At 38.6% G+C, this 25,749-nt stretch overlaps 1 protein-coding gene across 2 annotated transcripts in view; it reads right to left on the bottom strand.

Moving 5' to 3' along the window:
• Positions 1 to 25,749, bottom strand: part of DCDC2 (doublecortin domain containing 2) — a 56,833-nt gene that overhangs the window by 7,661 nt on the left and 23,423 nt on the right. For both annotated transcript variants that reach the window (XM_071450814.1, XM_071450820.1), the window contains 3 exons: positions 25,490 to 25,544; positions 23,804 to 23,999; positions 7,732 to 7,832 (listed from right to left, as the gene is read on the bottom strand). In XM_071450814.1, coding sequence (XP_071306915.1) covers positions 7,732 to 7,832; positions 23,804 to 23,999; positions 25,490 to 25,544 — 352 coding nt within the window. The remainder of the gene's footprint in view (positions 1 to 7,731; positions 7,833 to 23,803; positions 24,000 to 25,489; positions 25,545 to 25,749) is intronic.

Genomic DNA, 25,749 nt, shown 5'->3' with positions numbered 1-25,749 from the left:
ATCAAAATATTCTCAGTCAGAACTTCCTATATGGAATGAATTGGATGAATACCCCAGACAAATGTGGGACTGCTCCTCTTGTTGCTCAGAAGTCAAGAGTTCAGCCTTCAGCCATTGTCTTGGCTCACAGGAAGTTGTCCCTCACATCTGTGGTTCCTATAAAAGCTCAGGGCATCTCAAATCCAGAGAAACAGCTCTGGATATATCTCCAGGTCTGAGGGCCTCTATCACCTCTATTTAACACAGTTATCATAAGGATATCAAGGATTGTAACAGAGAATAAAAAGCACATCAAAAATTCATGTTGGAAGCAGCCAGCCAGTTGTAGCCCAGTGTAACTGAACGTGGATACTATAATGAACTACAGAATAAATGTTCCTGCATTAGTTTAGTCCCATCTACACCTCAAAAAACAACAGCAAAACTTGAACTTGGACTGGAGAAGTATTCCTATTCCTTAAGGTAATTTTCACAGTCAAGTGAATTCTAGATCAGGGAGCTTTTCCAGTCACTGTGCTAGATTATCCCCATTCCTCCTATAGCCAGAACTAACCATAATAAGGTTTGTAATTTTGCCTTTTGAATGGTTCAAAGAAAATAGGAATCAACCTTCCTTTTTGCATTGCTGGATTCATCTTCTAAGCAAAGGTGATGCTTTTGCAGTTTCATGCTTGAAAGCACATTACTTAAAATAACTAGTTTTGAAACCATACCTGTGTGAATGTGAGAAGAGTTCTTTGCTTGTCATGGTCTAGCAATAAAAAGAGTCACTGACAAAAGACTTGTATATGTACATTGAAAAGCATATTCAACCAAAGGCATGCAGAAAAACTGAAGCAGTTCTCAGCTTCTTGCTGGAAATACAGACCCAGCTCACCTTCTGGAAACCTCCTGACTTAACTAAAGCCAATTTTGTTTTGCATTCAAGACTTGCTTGACAGTATTTTTAATCTCAGCAAAAACAGAGTGTTTAAAAAAGAAAGATGTATTCTAATTACACTCATCGTGCTATTATTCATTAAGAGCTACATTACCAAATGCCATCATCACTCAAAAGCAGTAAGTCAGGAAATCTTCAGACATTGAAGCATTTGGCTTCTTTTCCTCTAGGGATGCTAATGCAAACCTCTCAAAAGGTTTGTACATGACTGATACTGAAAAGTGCAGTATGAAAAAATAATTTAAGGCAAAAATTATTTTGTACCATTAATATAAAACATAATTTTGCATTATTGAAGTTGTTTGGAAATGTTTGGAAACTTGGCTAATGGTCACAGCAGACAAACAATGAGGTAGACAACAAAAATCTTAATGGCCATGAAGAGCAGCATTAATACATCTCACAAATGCAGCAGCAGGAACACTTGACTTCAATTGCACCAAAGCTCTCCAGAACAGAGCTCCCCTGCTCCTACTCAGGAATGTTTTGTAGCAGCACTGCAGATTGTAGATTCCAACAGCGAAACATTTTGTTCCTGAACCAGAAAGTGTTGCTAAGTGACAGCAGCCCTCTTCTCTTCCACATCATTTACAAAACCCAGGCTCTTGAAAACAAGCAAATGAATAGTTAAGGTTCAACTGTCTTACACTTCCCACATAGTTCCTACATTTGCACAAAACGCACTGTTCCTGAAAGCAAAAAGTATTTATCCCTACAACATTTAAACTCCAACTTTTTCATGAGATGGGTGCCATTACTTTTTTTTTTTTACAATACATACAGCACCTGAATCCACAGTGTCTAATTTTTCATAACGTCACAGCACCCAGAAGTCCAACTAGAATGAATGGAAACTAAAGAACTTGAGGTGTAGAAAAAAGGTGTAGAAAAAAGACTTTTCAAACTCCCTTCATTGGTTTCATTGTCTACTAAGTGGAAGCATACTTCATTCCTTAATCATAATGCAGCCACAATAGAGAAGCCAGTATCTTTGAGCATTGCCCTCTGGGGCCGCCAGCATAGACCTCTCCTATGAAGACAGGCTCAGAGGGTTGGGGAGGTTCAGTCTGGAGAAGAGAAGGCTGCAGAGACACCTCACAGCACCTCCCAGGGCCTGAAGGGGGTCTTTGTGAAATCTGGAGAGGATCTTTTTAGCAGGGCATGTAGTGACAGGACCAAGGGGAATGACTTCAAACTGACAGAGGCCAGGGCTGTTTTGGCTATTAGGAAGAAGTTCTTTACTATGAGGGTGGTGACAAACTTGAACAGGTTGTCCAGAGAAGCTGTGGATGTCCCATCCTTGGAAGTGTTCCAGACCAGGATAATGAGGCCCTGAGCAACCTGGTCTAGTGAAAGGTGTCCCTGCCTGTAGTAGAGGGGTTGAAATGAGATGATTTTTAAGATCCTTTTAAACCCAAACTATTCAAAGATTTTACAATCTTATAATAAAATTAGAAAAATATTTTCTAATATGTTACTAAGTCAAAAATACTTCTTTCCATCTACTTCAGTGACACTTAAGTTTATTTTTCCCACAATATTTTGCATGCAAATTTTTCAATAAAATTTGTCTAAACTTCACTTCCTGTAATATAGTATGATCTGCTGAGCATACCTGTAGGTAATGATAAAATTGTTAAGCATTTTTAAAAAAGTCCTACTGAGACTGCAAAAATACAATTTAAAGCAAGTAAGTTATGCAATTTGAGAAACTGCCTGCTGTAGGATTGCTGAAATTTTTGAAAACAGGGTTACACAGAGGAAACTTTTTTCAAAGTGGTATCAGAACTAGTTTTACAAGAGATTTACACTCCCAGGCTTCACTCAGAAGAAGTGAAAGCCCTTCAAATGTTGGCCACACAGGCCTCTAAGGACAAGGTCAGGCATTGCTATTACAACTTCATTAGTCACAGTTACCCAATGCAGATGATGCCTTGAGAAGGTGCTCTTGTACTGCCCAAGGTGTATCCATCAAGGCCTTTTAATAAATTCCTACTTTATTCTTTAACTCTGTTTAGCCTCTATTCTAGGTCAGCCTTCTCAAGGCACCACAGAAACTGAGGAAAGATCTCCCTTCTCATTCTGAACTGTAAGGAACCAATCAGAGTAAGTTTCCCTATCTCACACAGACAAACAATAACAACATTAAGTGTAAATCAGTGGAGCTGAAAGAAGAACATGCAGCAGAAAATATTATCTGCTGGCTTGTCAGCACTCAAAATTCATAAGGCTTAAATTACAGCTGCATCATTTGTAGTGAAATTTGACCATAAGAAGTTCTGCATGCGTTCTTTCCAAATGCCATTTTGAAATCCTTACTGATGTAGTGCAAAATGTTTCCTCGTGAAAAGTTGTAGCCTTTTTAATCAAAGAATATCTCTTCAAGCAGTCAGCCTGTTGTAATGTTGAATCAACATAAACTTTAACATTTTGCCTTCAGCCATGGGGAAGATAAACATTTTATTCTGCTCACTGAGGTGAATCTTGGGTCTCTAAAGCAAAATGTGTACGCCATAATGAAAACTGCAAGTGAAAGATGAAAATTTTCTGCTACTGATGATATACTCCAGCTTCAGCTCACCTAGGAGAGATACACAATCTCACATCACATCAAAGCCCAGGAAATGGGAAATAATGAGTGGAGCACTGTATTAATCAGTGGACATGTTTGTAAATTGGAAAGCAAATGGAAAATGAAAGGACCAAGAATGTGAACATCTACAGAAAAACTCCAAACCATTGCCTGTTAGATAAATTTATCACCAAATAATTTTTACAAATAAACACAGAAGGAAATAAGCAGATGGGGATGAAGAATCTGGAGGGGGAAAATAACCCAAAGAACAAACCAAACCCCAAATGGAGTTTCTTTCTACATCTCATCTTAATAGCCAGTATCATATGCCCCACAGCAAAGCAGGCTGGCACAACAACTTGCCTGCATTCCTCATGGGGTCGTGCACTGGATAACTTCAGGTCTCATAACTCTCCTGCTTACTCCAACTCCCAAGGGCTCAGCATGGGAGAACAACCATGCTTATGGAAATGGATAAGCTGTTTTGCGCTGCAAGTGCAAACTTGCAGTGTTATTTCAGTATTATCACTAGAAACTGCTGCTTTTGTATTTTAGAACTTATAGAGAATGAAAGAAAAAGAGTAGGTTTTTCTGAAAGCTTTAAAAGTTAGAAATTTTTCTCTGAATTCAATACTTTGAATATATTTGCATTATTGCCAGCAAATTCAAAGTAACACACTTAATTACTATCTCCAATAAGAAACTACTATTGTTTTGCTGCCTCCCTGTCAAGAACCACCTTGTTCTCTTGCTATTTGCACAACTGATTTCATAGTCTGTCATCAGTCCCCATGAATGTTGACACAGTGATGCAAACAACCAACTTGGAGTAAGCCTGCATGTCAAAAGAAGAAACTAATCATTTTGTATTTGGGAGCTGAAGTCTTGGTAAAGAATATAGAACAGAAAAATCTGGTTTGGTTTGAGGCAAAATATTCATTTTTTCTTCCTTGATGTTCAATTACAACTGTCAGCTAGTCTGGAGTAAAGCAAACCCTGTTCTTTTAATGTGTTTTCAGCTGGCAGACAGCATTTTACTGAACAGGACATAAGTGAGAGTCTAGCCAGTATAACACTAGGTTTAGTTAATGGCTAATCTGGCATTTGTTCAACTGTGTATTTCAAACAGCAAGACAGAGAAGGTGCATAAAAAGAAAAAAAAATTAAGCTCTGTCTTCACCACCTCATTTATGTGGCTGATGGAAATGATAGCCTATCAGAAGTGTCAGCATTCTAGTGAAAGCTGGCATGTAAATATTTATGCATTATGCAAGATAGTCAAGCCCTGGCTGGCTGTCCTTTCCCATATTTATAGCAATAACAGACACTGCAGTGCAGATAAGAAAAAGCTAAAAAGCTTTACATGACAGAATTTAAAACAATTTTAAATGGTCATTAATATGAACCTGAACATGCAAAATGCTAAATGCTTCTAAGGTTAGAGTGACCTTAGTTATCTGGGAATAAAAAGTACTCCATGATACTCAGAAGGACATGGCTTCTTGTGAGATTACCAAGGAAACTATACATCAAGTTTTAACATTATATATAAACCATGGCTTGTTTTGCAATAAATTTTGGTGCTTTGCTTGGCTTTTATGGAAACATGAAAATCAGATTATTCGTAGTGTGCATGCCTGATTTTTTAATATTTTTTCCCCATCAAATACAACTGCTTGCAGTTCCTTGTCCAGATAGCAAAATCTGTTGGTAGAAAAATATTTCCATCTGAACATGATGAATGGACCTTGATACATGAGCTTAGAGGTATTCAGCAAGTTCCTAGCATTGCAAGCTTGCCAGCATATCTGATGCTCACTGGCAGCTATGTGAACAGTTCCACTGCCAGAGTAGTAGAGCGTTTTCCCCCTCCCTAGGGGTGGTCACCATCCGCAGGCAGAGGAAAACTGGGGAGACACACAGAGCTACTGCCTGTGCTGTAGGATCTCTGTGGAGAAGTAGGGCAGCTGGTTCCAGGGTTGGATTTCATATGAAGACAGCCTAAAAACTAAGGTCTGACAACCCAATTTACACAGCCAAATGTTCTACACTACCCAGAGGAATTCTTTACACACCTCCAGAGGCCAATAAACAGGCTAATAATTTCTGAATTTGATTATTACACTGTCAAGACCAGAGTAGGATGTGCTTCAGGATGTCATAAGAAACAAAGATTAAGACAACAGCTTGCATGTTCTTCCCCAATGTCACTGCTATCAATATAACACAACACATCCTAATTATCACTACACCTCACCAGGACAACCACAATTAACAGGGCTGATGAGCCCTATGGTGTTCATTGTATAAGACTCTGAGGCTGGGGCAGGTATGTGCTGTGAGAAGACACAGCTGTAGCATTCCTTCTATCAGGGACCAAGACAGTCTTGTTCTTGTTGCCTCTATCACCTGATTCGTGGGTTTTCAAGAACAATGCCTATAAAATAGCTGAGTAACATTCCTCCCCATTTAAGTGAATAAATAATGAGAATGATCCTTCTTAGCAACAGGAGCCTAAGATAAAATCTGTATTTTTTTTAGATGGTAAGGTGTCAGTCTTCAAAGTGGCGAATAAGGTCATATTTCCCATCAGGTATTGTGTTAAAAAGCAGAACACAAAACATCTATTTCCCTTCAGGTATTGTGTTAAAAAGCAGAACACAAGCTACAGGTATACATGTCTAGTATTTTTACATAATACAAATAAACTGAAAAAAAATCAGCCAACTAAATAGTAAGCACTGTTTAGTAAGCAATTAAATACTGTTATAAGTTCTAGCCCATAACTTTTTTGTTTGTCACTGTGCTGAACTTTCTCCTAAATATCTCTTCAAAATATCTTCTAAATATCTCTCTTCTGGTGAGAAAGACTCAAAGCTGGACAAATAGTTGAGATGCAACTTCAGAGATGGCGAGTCAAGAAAGATAATCAGTGATTTTGATGTGCTGGCTGTGCACATCAAGGTCACTGATTATCTTTCTTGACTTGGCATCTCTGAGGTTGCCAAGTCAAGAAAGATAATCAGTGACCTTGATGATTATCTTTCATCAAGGTCACTGATTATCCAGCCTGCACAGTCCACCTCATCCGCACAGGGAGCACCACCAACTCAACTTGCCAACCACAGGAGCTGCACGGCCTTTCTGCAGCTCCTTTCTAACCCACCTGTCTCCAGACTGCACTGAGAGTTAACTGCACTACAGGTGTCCAACTTTGTACCTCTCTTTCTTGTGGAACTTCATGAGGCTCAAGTCATTCTATTCCCTCAAGCTGTTGAGATTGCTCTGAAAGACAGCCCTGCATTCACCTGATAATGACAGCTGGGCCTGAATATGGCTGTGTCCCATGCCATCATCTGTGTGACCCATTAACATATTATAATGTCTCAGATCCAGTATCAAACCATGAGGACCACAATCTGTAAATAGGTGCCAGTTAAATCCCAACCAGTTGACCTTTTAAATCTCACCAAATTAGCCAACTGGTTTTTCACCTACCTTTTAGCCCACAAATCCAGTCTCCGCCCTCATTAAGGATATTTTCCTCCCCATACTTACCACACTTCTTCCAATTCCTCCTGACAGTGTAATAATAAATAAAATAGAGAAGTCTACACTGAAAGCAAGATAAAGGACAGTAACTGCTGTTACTGTTAGGTTCAATTTACCTACTCCTTGTATTATATCAGTCCACAGGAGTGCAAATCAAAGTACAAAAAAGGAGATATAATCTTATATTTAGTTATCAAGACCTATTTATTGCACATAAATCTTAGGATTAAAAAATTGGCCAACAAAGCACCATGTTGCTCCAACAAAGTGCTGTCAGCTTTAAAAAATCAGACAAATCTGCACCTGTTGTGGTCCAGGACTGCAGGAATACTGCTCTACCAGTATAAAGAGACTGCAATTCAGGTGAATTTATTTGGGAGGATGTAACAGTAGGGAGTCTTGATCCTCTAAGGCTCTGTAAAGAGCTCTCAGAGCAGTTCTGAAGCTGATGAAAAGGTAACTAACATTTGACATATTAACACAGAAAGGGAGATTTGCTAAAGCTGCCATAAAAGAAGCAGTATTGTTGAGCTTACAGTCATCCCCACAGAATTATGTTGTACACTTGAAAGAAATTGAGGGAAGAGAAACAACACACAATCTGTAATCCTGGGGAAAAAAAAAAAAAAAAAGTAAAACCACTTATTTAAAGCTTGATCACTACCTGGTCCAGTGGAACTTCCACAAGAGTATCTTCATCTTCTTGCACTTCAACTGCCCCCCACATTTCAGACCCCTCTTCTCTGGCTTTGTAAATATCTTCACCTATAATGGGAAAGATACAGTGGAAGGAAGTGAAGTCCAATGGTGACACAGTGTGGCTCAACTACTGAACTGCACATTTAATTTTGCTCCTGAGAACAGCTTTCTGAGCTGACCCATCATTCCCCATACCGTTCTTTCAAGTCTTCAGCCTCCCATTGCTGTCAATTGGTTTTTCTTTCCTTTTAACAACAAATACTTACATACTACACCACTTGGGGAAGGGGGGAAAAAAGGCAAAGGGAAAGGGAACTGAACAAAATCCTGGATCTGAAGTTCCTTCACTCTGGGCAAAGGTCCAGAGTGAATCTGAACTAGATGCATTACAACAACAACATAATACTTCTGTTTCTACAGTCAATTATAGTATCCTTTAATAATAAGCATTACAATATACATATATCAAAAATTTCAGTCTCTGAATCAATAACAAACATGCTGAATCAGGTTAGGGTTAAAAGATTAAGAGAAACAGTTGGATTAGCTCTACTCCTCAACTCTGGGCACATGCATGTAGAGCTATGGCTGAAACTCCACATCCACATTAAAAGGCATGTACTCCTGGAAAACAAGGATTAACTGTTACATTTTGCAGAGATTTTACACCATTTAGTTTAAGTAATTTCTTTTCCCTGAGTATAAGAAGTAACTCGGGGTCTTTGAAGTTTCCAGCACAAGTCTTATGGTATCAGCTAATTAGGAAAGTGAATATAGGTACATACAGAAAACAACTTCCAAGTGATGCACAATCCTCAGTATTTTCCCCTGAACTGAAAACAGCCCAGAAACTAAAGGCACAAGTTACTCAAAATCATCTCTCTCCATTGATCTAGAAAGATGTGTCCATATCCAACATAATATGTAACTACAGTAAGAAAGACAAAAAAGTATTTCCACTGTTTCTGACTGCCTCCTAGTTCTTCCTTGCTAATGTCAACTGACCATGCAAATTGATCTACATTGCTGCATGCTGTTAAATGAACAGCTTTAGTGTAGCACAGAGCCACTTTGGTGGAAATTAATAAAATCCCAAGACCTAGAGAAATCCAGAGTCCATCCATGTAAAAAGTCAGCACTGACTACTCCAGTAGTTTTCCAGTTACTTTTTCATCACTATGAGAGCCAAGGGAAGAGTTTGCCCTGGGAACACGTTCTGAGGCACCATACTGCTGCAAATGGCTGACTGGAGGGGAGGTGCCAGATGGCCTTGGACAGTGGCCTGACAGCCACTGCCCAGAGGACCAGAAGTGAAGGCCATTCTCCCAGAAATGAAGAGGCAGAAATGGGGGTTTCTATGGTACATCACAATGAAATTCCAAAGTGGAACTGCTGGGTGCATCTTAGGAGAAAGATTTCCTGATGGACAGAGCACCTAGAGTACCCAGGCATCAGTCCTGCTGGAATGCCCCCACCCTATCAAAAGGTCCATACTACTATGTCCTCTGAAAGTAACCCTGTTGGAAATAACAGAGGGGTCTTAGCATCATTGCTTGGACTCCTATCCTAAATAACTCAAACATATTTTTCAAGACCTCATTTTTTACTTCATATTAAAATAATAATTTTATTTTTTAGTTTCCTTTTTCTTGGGATTTACTAAAACGATGCATATGCATGGATGTTCCATTGAAACCAACAAAGGACATTCAATACTTGATAGCAGTATGATAAATCTTGGACAATCTATCTGTATATATCTCATTACAAATCCCCTTTGACCCAAGACTTGTTTGGGTTTTTTGACAAAATCAGCAATAAAAACATGGAGTGGCTGAGAATAACAAAAAAATGCATCTGAACAGATGCTACTTGTACTTTTTCAAAGAATCAATGCACTTCACATTTCCCATTTTTCTGAGTTCTCTAAGAGACAGAATGTTCTGTTTCTCTTACCTGGTATTATCATTGCTGCCTCTCATCACAGGCACTTGAGTTATAGATTTCCACCATATTCTGAGAGGAAAACGTGATATGTTCCCTAAAAGCCACATGAAGACTCTCCTATTTCAAGGCTTTTCCTTAAGTATGTAAGAAAATAACCTTGCCCTAGATTCCTTGGCTCACTGAACTACAGAAAGTCAACTCAGTGTCTGAAAGAACTGTATTTAATATCACCATCCTTCCATTTAGGCTCTGTAATAACACCTTTGCCTTCAAGGTTCCCAAGTCTTTCAACCAAAATGGGGACTGTCTGGCCTCTAGAGGTAAAAAGGATTTGGGTGCAAAGGCAATGTTCATCAGGTTTTTACTCCAGGGCAAAAGGAGGAGTACAAGGGAGATGAACATGTGTTAGCCCTGGAGGCCAAATCCACTCAAGAGCTGAGGATTCTCAATTTTAAAGCACCTCTTCTTAGAAGAGCAGATCAGGCTCAGAGTTGTGCTGAACAACCCAAGGAGACAGACTTACAGTATTTTGAAAAAAACTTACTCATGTAACCAGAAGGGAGCAGGAGAGAGGAAAGAAGACTGTAAGTTTCAGTAAGGAATCATATTTCTCATTTAAAAGAGAGTGCCCAAAAAGGTAGTAACAGCAGGATTTCAATAAGCAAAATCCAAAATCTCCATGGAATTTCCTCCAAGCACTTTCTAGCAGGTGTTTGCTCAGAAAGCTGGTCATAAATGAAAATATATTAGTTGAAAAGAACTCTGCACAGCATCTCTCAGGGATACCAGTGTTCATTGCACAGAAAGTATTCTCAAGAGAAACAGCACTCCTGTTCTTCCACAGACTGAAAATATTATTTAAGGAAAATAGAACATTTACAACAAAAGGGAAATTAATTATTTACCTCTGCACAAACATAAGAGAATGGAAGACAGATGTCCAAAATACATGTACAGCCAGGGACGGAATTAAAACACTTAGGTCTGAAATGTGCCAAAACAGATGAAGAAAAAAATGACACTACCTGAAAAATGGGGAAGTTGTAATACTTGAACAAAAAATTCCAAAGGAAATGGCAAGGAATGCAATTAGTCTTACATTAGGACACACACTGTTGTCTTTTGTTACAAAAAGTGAAAAGAAATACAAAAATTGCAAAATAATTTACATAAAATTAATTTGAATAAATGGAGCATTATGAAAATAGCTTAAAATGTTAACATTATTAGCACTGCTACTCTACAGCCAGAAGTATTTACACTTTCTGCATGTGAAGTTACAAATATCTGGAGGATGGAAGCTTAGTGAAAGGCCAACACATTTCTTGTTTGTTTGATTCTGTGTCAAGATCTTGTCAACCGGAGTTTGCAGATCACATTAATCACAATTATCGGTGCTCTGAGTTACTTCCAAGGAAATGTTTTCAGTTGGGTAACTTTGCCTCATATTTTATAGATAATGCTTTTTGGTTTAGGAAAAAAAGTATGAAAAAATCTTATTGATGCAATATTTCACATCTCTGTGTCTGAATCATTAGTCAGTTTCTTCACATGTCTCTAAGGGAGAAAAAACAGAAAAGCATTCTAGAAAATGCCATAAATTACATGAAGAACCATTTTTGCAAGTCTTCATCCTGTATTGTTGTGGGCTTCTATTGCAATCTCTGTTGAAGCAGAAATATGTGGTGTACACTGCCAAAAAGAAAAATTCCAGCACTTCCATTAAATGGGACATTTATGACTACTCCAAACAGTTCATACAAAATTGTGGATTAAACATGCTCCTCTTTTATGAGTCAGCTCTCATTTTCTTGTGACTCAAACTACCTGAGAACTGACCACAGACAGGGCCATGGCAACACTGGGGCAGAAGAGCTCAGAAAGGCGGTAAGAAAGGAAGGTGTGTCTCCCCACAGGATTGCTGGTAAGCATAAACAGAGGATTTATTTCAGTTAGGTTCTCGGTTCTCCATGCCACAGCATGTGCAGCTTCTGTCAAGAGGCCAAGCAAAATATTAATGAAAGTTTCGTGATCTTTTGTGGGGATATTTTTCCATGGTGTCCGACAAAAAGAAGATACTGGAGTTTTTCAAGTTTTGCCAGTCACTGAGTGACAATAGACTACCTTGAGCCAAAAATCACCACTATTTTTTATACCCTAAACAGAGAGAGCTAGGTAACCAAAACATCTCCTGTTATTTCTGATTATCTTAAAGCAGGGTCATATTCAGCAATTTAGGTAAAAAGGGGGAAGAAGGACCTGCAGAAGGCCAAAGAACAGATCATTCAAAAGGAGCATCCAGGTGGAGAGAGAATATGCAGAGGCTGGACGATAGAGACACTGATGGAGATGATGAAGGCACAGTGATGTTAGAAAAAATATGTGGAATGAGGAACTGTATAAGAGAAAATCGAAAGATGAGGAAATACTGGTGAGAAAAAGGGAAGCAACAGGGTCCAATGCACTGACTGGAAGGCAGAAAAATGGCTTTTAGGGAGTAGAAGAGTAGAAGCTTGAAAGAATGAGAGGGGGGGAATAAACCAAGTCAGCAGGTATCCAAGCCAATTTAAGCTTCCTAAAAGAATCTTCCTTCAGGAAAGCCTGCAAAGAAGAATGCTGTTGGACTACTACCTGGTATTGAATGTCTGTATTCCGATGTTACCACACACACAGAAGTGCAGCAAAAAAAAACAGCAATGAAAAAATGCTCCTTGTTTTCAGGCAGATATTTTTACTGATTTTTTGTTCATATTTATTTCTTCAACAAGCAATACTTATTAAGACTCCGGAGAGTGGAAAGAGCTCTTACAGGATTTTTTGGTTTCACGCTGAAGAGATGAACAAAAACTGCAGCCCTAAGTGCTTTCCTATGGAGTATCTTCAAGAGTTCTGCTCTCTCCTGCCTCTTTTCCAGCTCCATAATCCCACAGAGAGAAAGAGTGATGAAATCTCAGGAGGATCCAGATGGCTTAAAGCTCTGAATTCCTTGAAGTCTTGTCAGGGTTACCAGAAAAGGGAACATTTGTAGCCTGGTAACAGCCTTGCCAAGGAAAGGTAACTACTGCCTCAAAAAAGTCGTGGACCAGCTCAACCTCCCCCAAGTAAATTGAAATGATACAGGTATTGAAACACTGGCACCTACTTTATGGCCAGCCTCTACAGCTAGGAGCAAGGAAGCCACACAAATAGTAAGAACAAGAGAAATTTCCAGCTGAAAAAGGCAGTGAAATTACAGGAGCAGGATGTTACCACTACACTTAGTCTTTGGTAATCAGGTCCAGAGGCTACAGGTGAGAGAAAGGCACTGTGGTCAGGTTTGGATGAGAACCTTGGAAAGGATAATGACTGGTAAACAGGGGGTGAGGTTTCTGAGTTTGTACTTGGCCAAGGTCTATCTCAAAGTAAGCAGCTCAGTACTCAGCTGCTTTCATCAAAGATAGAAGGTGCTACTGTATTCCTGCAAAGCTTTTCAGCTCTTTGTTGCAAATGAACTAATAAAAACAATTCATTCAATTTAAGAGTCAATTTAAGACAATTTTAAGACTTCCTAATGACTTGCACAATGATTCTTAAAAGTCAAAGATCTTCATTTTGAGAGTTACCTACTCTGTCCTGGCCCTTACCCATGCCAGTTCTTGCTGGCTTTGCAGCCCTGGAGAATTCATTTGTGTGAAAGAGATTCTGCTGCCCATTCAGGAGAATTTTCCAGCTATTTTCTAGATCTTTTTTACTTCCTAATCTCCTGATAGGTACAGAACAGGTAAGTTACCAGCAAGAGCAAATTTATAAATGCCCCAAAAGATTTCGACTAGCAACATTTCACTGGTCACATTTTAGTAGTTGTATCAACACAGAAGTGTTCAGTGTATTGTGCATTCAGTTCAGTATGTAGAGAAAGAAACCACAAATTGGTGCATGTACAAGCAAGCAAGTCCTGGCTAAAATGGAAATATCATTTTCTGTTTGATGCCATTCAGTATTTCAGCTGTAATTCTTTTTCTACACTTTAATAAACAAGGTTATATGACTTTATTAAATACCAATTAAATTATATATTAAACTAGCTGATAAGAAATCTGTCCTTTTAAAAAAATTAAGCACAGGAATAAATAGCTTTTATTTAAGCTCCTTTTGTAAACATCCTTAACTATGAAACATTTATTGCAGCAAAAATTTAAAAAATTATAGAGATATTAATGCATTTCAAATTTTAAACTGATTGAAATTTAGTAGTAGAAATTTTAAAAGTAATTGTAATAATACTCTGCCCTGAATATTTTGTGGAAATCTGAGGCATTTACTATGTGCAAACCCTATAGGTAAGGAAGGAAGTTATTATGACTATAAAAAAACTTAATGTGACTTACAACAGAGGCTGCATCATAAAAGCAGTAAGTAAAATTAAAAACAAAATGTAAAAAATTTAAAAAGTGGCTCATAAAATTGAATAGTTTGCTGTGAGGAAAAAGGAGGACATCTGTTTATGCCTGCATACAACATAATTTTATATTCTTGTTTTGTGTTTGTTTTGGGGTTTATTTAATTTAAAAGCATGTCTGTTGAACAAGACCCATTTCCAACAAGGAGCCACTGCCTTCATGATAGTTCTGCATGTGTCTTCATGCCTGTGACTCCTGTCATCAAAATGCAATGGAATTGAAAAGAACCTGCTAGCAATATACATATGAAACTGTTGAGAATATTAAAAAGTACATATTTTTCTTCCCTTGATACTATTGCAGCCTCAAGTTTTTAAGCAATTGTTTCCTCTCTTTTGAAAATTTTAAATCTGTAATATAATTTGATGCTATTAGAGAATGCTGACATCTGTTTACCTCAACAGAAACTGCAAAAGGTGCTTCTAGAGGTTGCCCTTGTATGCAGCACTCTCCCTTACTGATAGGAAATATGGTAATGCTGGAGCAAAGGAAAAGCTGCCATAGCTCAGTCATCATTATACATCAACAGCTACAAAAATAAAGGACTGACTGTCATAATACAAGGGTTTTTTCTTCCCTCTCCATGTTTTGGCCCTTCATCCCACTTACTCCCCATGTTTCTAAGCATCCAATTTATTAATTGATTTAAATTATAGATCATGAAGGAAGCCCATTTGCACTTTTAAATTAAGAAAGCAGTTCTCATTCAGCCACATTTTTTTAAATTCTGTGCCTGTTACATAACTCAGCCTTCTCTTGAGTACAGTTGTGTGCTAGGGGCTAAACTGTCACTAAAAAAATGCAAAAGTGTGGGAACTCAGCACATCACTCCGGATGTCCAGAGTTACCAAGAAAACCCTTGGGGGGCTCGGAAATCCTGGAATGTTGCCAGGAGCGTCTGGTGGCTTGACTTTGATCCCTCTAGGGATGTGCCACCTGTTTGAGGACATGAGAGTCACTTGGGAATGAATGGTGCAGAAATGATGTATTTACAGGGTGAAATATAGATTCTAGGGTTTTGGTTCAGGGGGGTTATGGAGACAAGATGGAGGGATCAGGGTGTGTCTTGTCCTTCTTCTTTCTTCTTCTTGTCATCCATTTTCTGTGGTGATGTTGGCACTTGGGGATTGGTCCATGGTGAAGGTGCACTTGCTAATATGGGTGAAAGGTATTGGGAAATAAAGGTAAATATGATGTACGTAGATTTTAGTATAAAAAGACACAACTGCCCCATGGGTGGTCAGAGTGCCCTTGGCTGCCTTGCAGGTCAGACCTCTGCTGGACAGAAAGAAAATTCTGTAGATAAGAAACAATAAACAATCTGAAGACCAAAAAACTGAAGAGTCCAGACTCGCCCTTTGAAGTGCAGGCGGCCCCAGAACCATCCTACACGTGTCTGGGCAGAGCCGACCGGACACAAAAGCCCTGAAATGTCTGTCCTGGTCCCATCATTCCAAGCTTTTACACCCTCCTGCTAGGAATTAAGCAGCATGCTTTCCTGCTGATAAGTATGTATTTTCCTATTTAACATTTTGTGAAGTATTCACTTCCCTAAAAGCAAACTCAAAGAAACTCGTGTGTTTTAATAAAGTGGCTGCAAGATTTATCATAATCTTAGTTCCACACTGGCATTAGAATGCTCTGGCTACCATGATCCAGCACTGTAACAATACACAGCTACAGCAAAAAAGGGTTCTCATTTCTTCATACAGATTTGTCTCCTACTATGCAAGGAATAAGCCAGCAGGTCTTGTAAAATCTCTGCAAATGAGAAGCTCTCTCTTTCTTCTGTAGAGAGCTTTTTGGATAATTGGTTAGCTGAGAAAGGACATTTCGATGTGATACCGATGGATAAGGATAGGGGAAACAAGCTGGGAACTGAGCAACCAGTGTCCAATCACTGACAAAGGTCACAGTGACCTTCTCTGAAACGAGAAGACGGAAGAGAAAATCGCTTGCCAGAAAATGCAGATATCTGGGGTAGAGAAGTTAGAAGAATGCAAACATAGAAGCAAAATAATTGTTAGAAGATAGAAGTAGGTGTGGTTGATCTAAGTGTGCTTTAACCAATAATGAGCTCAGCTTTTGCAATATGTATAAGCTTCATTAACACCAATATAAATATGGGTGAGCTTTCAATAAACTTCGAGATTTGCTATTCACGCATATGGTGTGTCACATTTCTCCCGCTGTTCATGACATTCTTCAGCAGTCTTTTCATCTGCTTTGACAATACCAGAATGATATGGTCTGTGTTTTAATGGCAGATAGGTTTTTAATCTTAAAAATTGTCAGCAGGAAAACACAGACAACAGTTTCAGCTCACAATGCAGAGTGGATATTCAGCAGCCCAGGTTTGTACTCTTTGGCAAGTTCATCATTTTACTGAAACCAATTCAGAGCAGGACAGCAATACCTGGGGTTCTGTGCAGCTTTCCTTATTTACAAGGGTTGGCCTTTTTCTTCCTTTTTTTTAGCCATTAACAAACCCAGGAAACTGAGATGACAGCTAACTTCTAAGACCTCATAATACTCAAAAATAGATCTGAAAAACTGTGGAATGGGTCAGCCCATGTCCACTCTATGACTTCTCCAAATCACAGGAAAAGCTCAAACTCCGCAGTCTATTAACTCTAGAACTTCTTTTATAGTTTATGTAGGGAGTTACTTCACAAGCCATGTGACCACAATTAAACTACTGCATTTGAATGGAATAGGCTTTAAATGAGGGCTCTCCCCTCCAAGAATTTTCTGCTACACTTCTGAATTTGCTTCTTTCCTGATCAACTTCCTACACATATTCTTTACACGATGTGGCACAGACCAATAAATTAATAGGTTCAGGGGGGGTTTGGTGGTTTGCCATCTTTTTTTATTCTTTTTTAAACCTCAAAACAAGCTGCTGATAATTAAATATACCTTTGGTGTCACTTTCATAAACCCAAATTCTGCTGAACCAGATGCACTAGTCTAAGCTCTAAACCTCACATTTCTAATTGCAATTACTGTTGCATACCATATATTCAATGTTATTAAGGCTTCTATGAGTGCAGTGGAAGCCTGATCATAACATTAATAAAAAAATTTACAGGTTACAAACACCAAAGCATCAGCTCATAATCTACTCAATTTGCCCTGAGAAGGGGTGAATGTAAGTCTTGCACAAAGAGCTTTCAACTCTAAGAAATCATCTTGATTTAAGAGGATTATGACATGGATCAGTTGTAATATAAATTGCATGCTGGTGAAATTCTCAGTGTATAAAAAAAAATTCAAAGTAAATATACAGCTAGCCCAACTAAACTCAGTTGGAAGATTAGGTTAAGACTTAACATTGTGTGCATAATTCTTCAGAAGAAGAATTAAGACCCAGGAAGCAATCACTTTCAAACAGTCTAGCACTCAAAAGAAGAATCCATGCAATGCTACATTGGCAGGGGAAAGGACAGCAAAGAATACAGGATACATTTGCTACTATGAACATTTTCTTCTAATCTATTTCCATACACCCCAAAATATGCATGTGTAAACTCACTGTGCAGTTTATTGGTTTCAGATTAAAATTAATTAATCACTTATCAGTGATAACCAAATGCAGCCAGCTAAAATGCCAAAAGTCTTTTTCACTGTCCATCAGGAAAAAATAAAATTATAATAAAAATTAAATAAATTTCCCAAGATAGTGACAAATGCTTCCCTTACTCAATCCAAAGCCTTTGAGTTTGAAGGACTGTTTTGGAATAAAACTGCAAAGTCGATTTAGGAACTGCAATGAGCCTTCAGAATAGACAGTGGAGCTGTACTGATCAAAACAGCACTTGGGAGTCACCATTATCACTGTGTTCCTAGAGCTGACTTCTGGTTCTCCATGAAGAGTAAATCTCCATTTCAGAATAAGACTCCTCACTCTAAAATGAACCTGAAAATGTCATCATTCAAGGCAGCAAGGTAGCAATTACACACCTACTTCATATATCCAGTACTTCAGCATCTGGTCTAAACTAGATTTCTAATTTCACTGTCAGTGTAGAGAACAAACCAATCTGAATACCAGCTTGTAAGGTATTTTCATCAGCAGCCCCACTAGTCACACAGCCACTGTGGGGGTCAGTCTCACCCTGAGACAAGGTGACAAACCAGGACAGAGTAAGGGAGATTCTCTGCTGACAGGGAGACTTTCAGAGCACTAAAAGCACACACATGAGGAGAAGCTTGAACAGCCTGTATTCTGCCCTTTCAAGCTGCACTGGATGTTAATGCGGCTCTCCAGTGTTTGAAGAGGTACTGAAAACAGGTGAAGCAGTGCCCCCAGAAAAGGGAATGTACCCTTTGCCTGTCCTTTGAATCCCAGCATAATGTCCCAGCAGCATAAGTCCTTCCAAACCCGAAGGGAAGTATGACAGGTCCTGAGCAAACGTGAAAACAAAGCATACAGAGTAAGTACAAGTATGCACACAGCATGTCTCACTGCCAGAGGAAGCCGTGCCCACTTATTTGTATTCTGAAACCCAGAGGCCCAGTATCTTTAAACATTAACTTCAGTGGACGTTTTTGTTTTGTTAAAAATGAAACAGCTCTTTGTTTTTTAACAAGATTTGTCCAGTTTGCCTGTTAGCTTTCTTTCCTGTTAGCGTTCTTTCCTTTTAACTAAATTAAAAATTCTTGTTCCACAGCTGTAGCACAGCATTCACATTAACTTGTAATGAATGATTAAAATGAAAAAAAAAAAAAACCCAAACCAATATTCTTTGCTTTGTTGAGTTCTCAACACACTTCCATGTCACAGACATCTTTTTCACTAAAAATCCTTTCTTTAGGATTTTCCCTTCTGAGAAGCTAAGGCCTCAGAAACAAAGTGTAAACAATGGTTATCTGCTGCTGTGGAATGCAACAAAGGGATTTTTGATTGGGCCATCTTGAATGTTTATAATTAATGACCAATCAAGACAGAGCTATCTCAGACAGAGTCCGAGAGAGCTGCCTTTTGTTATCATTCTTTTCTATTCTATTCTATTCTTAGCTAGCTTCTAAGGAAACCTTTTCTTCTATTTCTTTTTAGTATAGTTATAATGTAATATATATATATCATAAAATAATAAATCAAGCCTTCTGAACATGGAGTCAACATTCTCGTCTCTTGCCTCATCCAAGAACCCCTGTGAACACTGTCACACTTCCATAATTTTAATACTAAGCACACTACAGTTGTGCAGGCTATGCTTAAAGGCTACATGGCAATAAAGAGAACAAATTATGAAACAAACTAAGCATCTGAGATAGTAAATAAAGGAGAGAAAAATTGTCTTTATGGTATCAAAATGACAAGGTAAAACAACAGTTAAAAGAATCCAAAGGAAAGCAAAAAACCTTGGGGGAAAAAATCAGTGCTGATATTAAAACTCACCAATCACCCAGCTGTTAGAAAAATCCAAAAATTAATAGTATCACCTGAGGATTGAAGTGGTGGTATTTAGGAAAACCCTGATGAAAATGCTGATGAGGGAGAATAAGTCTCTGATGAAATGACTGAACCTCTAGGTCCTCATCTAAAAAGGAAGCAGTTCTAGAATTAAAAATGATACCCATAATTAAGACTGAAGTGTTCAAAGGACCTCAAGGAGCTCAGAAAAAAAAAAAAACATGGTCAGAACTACTCCCTGGGATGCCTTGCAAGTGGCAAACATACACGAAAAATATGGATGAAAACCAGGGGAGTTGGAGACAGGATTTGTTGAGAGTAAGTCTCTCAGGAGCAAGTAGAATATTGCTGGATGGAAGTGAAGGTATGGATCAATGAAAAATGCACTGTCTGTCCATTTTTGCCAACTAGAAGAGAAGAGGGAGACTCCTTTTCCCTGTGATGTTACTGGGGGATCTAGGAAAATCCTCCTGGGGAAAAAATTAATCATAAGAGATATTTTACTGCAAAAATTCTCAATTTTCATTGGCTGTCCTTTCCTGATGAAAATCACTTTGCCAGATAATTCAGGGCTGAAGATGAGAAGGAGTAGGAGAAGATAGAATACTAAGAAATTCTGCAAAGAAAGGAGGTCATATGGTAAAATATTGAGTCCATGACATCATTTTCATCGATACTGCCACTGATATAATTCAACTTGATAAAACAGATATTACATACAGAGGCATAAACATTCATGTAGGGAAAGGCAGAAATATAAGTATTTCATTGATTTTATTAAATTTTCCTGAATATTGCAAGGTTGGCATATTTTTAATTTTATTTCCATTAAAAGGCGTTCTTGGTCTCCCAGAGCCTTAATAAAATCTTCTTTCAACCTCTCTCCTTTCTCTACTACAACCTAAATTTCTACATGAGAAAAGGACCAAAACATGTAATTTACTTCTTCCATATGCTGAAATTTGCACACGCCATCCCCTTAATTTAGACCACTATTCACTGTATCATAAGGAACAATCTGTTAAAATATGTCCACCTAGAGTTCAGTAGTCTTTGAATGCTAGATAAAATCATTCTATAAGGCTAGATACTGGGAGCCAGGAGTCTTACTAAACCTAGGACTGAGCCTATCAATCAACCCCATTCAATAATCCTCAGGGTTGCATATTGGGCAGGAGGAACAGAGGTTATGGAAAGAGCAGGACCAGCTTCTATACTCACATGGTCATCTCATGAAATATTTACCACTATTACAAGGCAATGTACGGACACTTAAACGATACATCCCAATCTCAGCAGAAGTCAATCCTAGTATGTTAAGACCTCTATTGAAAGAAGCCCCTATAACTTTAAAAATGTTTTCAGTAGGGTGACAAGACCAAATAGAGAAGACAAAGACAAGACAAAGAGGAGATGTAATGCATAGTGAAGTGTTACAAGATCCCCAAGATGACTTTTCCTCTTGGGCAAGACTCTTTCATGACACAGTAAACCATGCTAGGCAAATGGGCTGGGAAACTCCATCCTGGAGAACAAACTTGGGCCTTTCAGAGGGGCCCAAAAACTCAAGTGCAAAGACTTCCTGAGTGCCAGGTGAGGACTTTTAAATATACCTTGCCTGAGACAGAAGAAGGATCAAAACACCCCTGAAGCAAAATGAGCTGTGGAGGACAGCGATAGCTTTAGGTACTCCCCATGCAGCTCTCAGGCAACAATCAGAGAACACTTAGTGAAAAGAGTGCAAGGGGGACGCGTGAAAAAAACAAAAGCTTTCACAGAAAAAAACATACCTGCAACCATCTGAGGAGAGGAAAAGAAAAATAAAAAAGCTCACTAAGTGCTGGAAGAACTTTAGGCTTTATCACCTGGTGCATTATAGCCTATCAATTTACTTACCAGTAGGCCTAGAAAACATCCTTTGAAATATGTGATTGATAGAGGACCTCAAATTTCACTAAACACCCCAATGGATGCTGAGAAATTAGACATAAGTTTTAAAAGAAATAGGGCCCATGCACCAGACTTTATTGAACAAAGCAATTTTCTGTTATACTGCCAAAGTCTGTTTATGTTTACCTGGGGAGAGACAATGGACCTCACACACTCTTGCAATCACAGAATAGGGAGAAAATACTTTAGGATACAATATCTTTAAAGGAGATATTTGGCAACTGCCTGATGGGAATATTTGATCATTCAGGCCCACAAAAAGTGGCCTGAAAAGAATGAGAAAATTTATTCAACATCAAATTGTTTTAAGCATGTACTGACAGGAATGAAATTGGTTACTGGACTGTTAGCTGTCACTAAAAACAGGTATACTAATGCCAAAGCTATTATTTCAGGGCCCTGTAACTGCTTTTCCAGTCTTCCTGTTCCAGATTACACACAAATTGATGATGGATTACTCCTGACTAGCATGATGGTATAGCACTGGGACAGAAAGGAGGGTATCAAAGGAATTTTTCATATTATTATGAAATTATCAATCTTATTATACCCAAGCAACCAAGATGGTGGAACATGCTGATGATTTGTTGATAAGCTACTATACACTTCATGCATCTGGATGGGATAAAAGGCTTCCCTCTGTATTATATGAGATAGATAAATGACAAGGACCATGGTATAATGAGGACTTCTGCAATGCTGGCTTTCTGTCAAGGGCAGTCTTTGACAATGAGGGTTGGCCGGGCAGGGGATACTCCCACAGCAGCATGGCTCACAGCTCCTACAGCCTTCCTGGCCTGAGCTTCAGGTCACTCCATCTTGAGGTGTGACCAGAACAGAATGCACAAAAGACAACAGCTTTGCAGGAGGTGACCATTCGGAGTCATTGTAGGACCTTTTCTTTTAACCACTTCCCTACAAGCTACCAAAGTTCTGACTACAGTGGAGCTCCCACACTGCACTGAGTGACTGAGTCAGAGGTGTGAAAAGTCTTTAATTTCTCAATTGTTAGAATCATAGGATAATTAAGGTTGGAAAAGACCTTTAAGAACATCAAGTCTAACTGTCAACCCAGTACCACCACCATGTTCACCGTTAAACCTTGTTCTCTAGTATGATATCCTTACGTTTTTGAATATTTCCAGGGATAGTGACTCCACTACTTCCCTGGACAGCAGGTTCAATGTTTTACAATCCTTTCTGTGATTAAATTTTTCCTAATAGCCAATCTATGCCTCCCCTGGTGCAACTTGAGGCCATTTCCTTTTGTCCTGTTACTTCTTACCTCAGAGAAGAGATTGAACCACACCTGGCTACAACTGTCCATTCCCACTTTTACTAACAGGTCTTTATATATGGAGGTAAAATAGAGGATCACAGAGCTTCTCCAAAAGTACAGTTGAGCTCATACCACACAATCCACTGCCTTGAACAGCTTCTCCTAGTTACACAAGACCCACAAAGCATAGAAAAGCTGAAGAGAGAAGCAAACAGTCCTTCAATAAATTTAGAGGCTTTCCAACCAATTCTGTCAGCAGGTGGAGTAGCAACAGCATTACACAGAGACATAAATATTTCCCTATATATGTTCTATCTATGAAATATGGCTGCACATACATACATACATATATAATTTTTATATATATTTTAGCTCTTTAAAGAAATGGGGCGAAAGGGAATATCACACTATAAGATAACAGTTTTTCAAAGAGGATGTTTTTGCCTAAATTTGCAAACTGCTGCCACTGCTGTTACAGCACAGAGAAGGGCAAATTCTGAAAGGGCCCCCAGCAGCTCTGCTGCAGGATTAGTTAGCTACCAGCTAACTGGAGCTTCTGTCTGTGTTCCTCCCCGAGGCTCTAGTTGTTTTTTTACACAGAACCAGGCAGGTAATCAGGGATTTTCAGGGACAGCGAGGGGTCCTTCACATCATTGCAGAACACTAGCTCCTTTTCTTCACCTTATTGCAGGGCAGAAAAGTGGGAAAATGGTGAAAACATATTTATTTACCTTTACCAAAAGCATAATGATAGAACCATATGAGCTTAACTTCCAAGGTATAATAAAAATTACACAATGCCTCTTGTGCTCTGTAAATGAAGCCAGGAATGTAGTGGCGATGCACAGGTGCATTTCCTAAGCAGAAAGAACTTTGGCAATTCCAGTTTCACAGAGTAAATGGACAATTCACTAACTATTCAAACATGTTATTCTACTATTTCACTGGTTTAACTGAAGACCAAAAGCCACTTTGCTACAACAGTGTTTATCTTAGTACTGACCATTATCCTGAAGGATTCCTGGGGAAGCTTTTACTGTCTGTTTTACTTTTGTAGAGTGGTTAGAAAAGTGTTGTCTGGACACAGAACTCTCTGGATTCTGGCTTTTTTTGTCTTTTCTTTTGGGAAGCTGAGGCGAGGAACTGTGTTCTCCCTGGTCAACAGATCCAATTGTAGACTTAGACTGCCTATCATTTCCCTAAAAAGAAGAGGACATAATTATCAGTGGTGCAAATGAAAAAGCTTATTTTCTTAGATTTCATTAAGGACTGGTATCAGGTGTTAAAGAACTATAGTAATTTACAATTAGTAAATTTAAGTGATACCTTAAATTATCCAGAGAAGTATAAGTATCTTATGAACTTACTGTATGATTTGACCAATTAAGTTTTCAACAGCTTCCAGGAGAAAAATCACATATTTATTATAAGAAAATAATGTTTCATTTAATGAAAAGAATGGCTAGATGAATCTATGCATGCATGCATATTATATGCAGCTATCTCTCACCTGTATGTGTGGACAGCCACAAGATAAAACACATTAATATGACTGGTTAATAAATCACTGTCTGTGTAAAAGAGACCTGGGCATTATTCCGTGTCAAGAGAAGCTGGAGGAGAATGACAGCCTTCACAGGGCAGTAACACATTCAGTGGAATGTGAACACAAACTTCTTTGTTTTATTGCTTACTTCTTTTTAGTGGCTCCAGAGACTTGGTTTTTTTTTGTTTTGTAAAGAGTGAATGGACATGATCAACTACCACAATTATAATGACAGACTGTGAGTCTGATTCCCTGTGTCTTGTACTTGTACAGCAAACTGCACTTGTGAAGAACTGGTGAAAACAGATACTTATATTCTGTTTTGGAACTAAAATTAAATTCACAGAGGACTCTTCTTGTAGCAATGTGGGGTTAGGCTCTTCTCCCAGTCAACAAGAAACAGGACAAGAAGAAAGGGCCTCAAGATATGCCAGGGTGGTTCAGGTTGGACATAAGGAAGAATTCCTTCACTGAATCAGTGATTAAGCATTGGAACAGCTGCCCAGAGAAACAGTGGAGTCACCATTCCTGAAAGGGTTTAGGAAACAACTAGACATGGCACTTGGTGGTATGGTTTACTTGACACGGTGGTGATAGGTCAGAGATTGAACTCGATGACCTTGGGGGGTCTTTTCCAGCCTTAATGGTTCCCTGACTTATTTTGTACACATATAAATAGCTTAACAGGATACAAAGCAGTGAAGGATCAAGCTCTCTATGTAGTGGTTACCTAGAATAAAACATCAAATTGCAAACTGGTTTAGGACCTTTTCCAGACTCAGAGTTCAGAAACACAGTTTTCTGCAAAATGTTTTGTGAAAGGTTCTGTGTTTTTCCTTAAGGTATATAATTTGAATGAATAAATAAATAAATACACAAATGATCAGGTTTATAGGAAAGACCTCAACCCAGCAGCTGGTCTTTGCTATGGAAGCTTTTATCAAAAACAAAGCAGCCCTTAGCACAACAATATTTTCTCAGATTTCTTCCAATTGACACTGCAAATAGCTACAGATTCATCAGGCTTTAATAAGCATGCCACCATGTGGCTGTGAATTTTTTCTCTTCAGATTTAATTAAAACCCAAAGGACAGGGGTTTTCTATCTGCCAGATTTTAGCTGAATTAGAAATTTGATACTTACACTGCCTTTAGACTTTCGAGATCCCACACTTGGAGGTAGTACAGAGGTTTTGGAACTGCAGGAATAAGCCATATATTAGAATTGTGCACCCTGTCACTGGCACAGACACTATGTATCTATAATCAAGGCAGATAACACCAAGATGACTATGGCAACAGAGATAATTGATTTTTTCACTATGTGTTTTCACTAAGCATCACTTGTTCTGTTTACTAGACTATGTTTAAATGCATAATAATTAACTTATTCAACAAGTGCAT

The sequence above is a fragment of the Agelaius tricolor genome, unplaced genomic scaffold (genome assembly GCF_023055355.1).
Source record: "Agelaius tricolor isolate 1412-34295 unplaced genomic scaffold, bAgeTri1.0.p SCAF_2, whole genome shotgun sequence".
Classification (NCBI taxonomy): Eukaryota; Metazoa; Chordata; class Aves; order Passeriformes; family Icteridae; genus Agelaius; species Agelaius tricolor.
The sequence above is the reverse complement of the archived record's forward strand: the minus strand, read 5'-3'. Positions and strand labels throughout refer to the sequence as shown.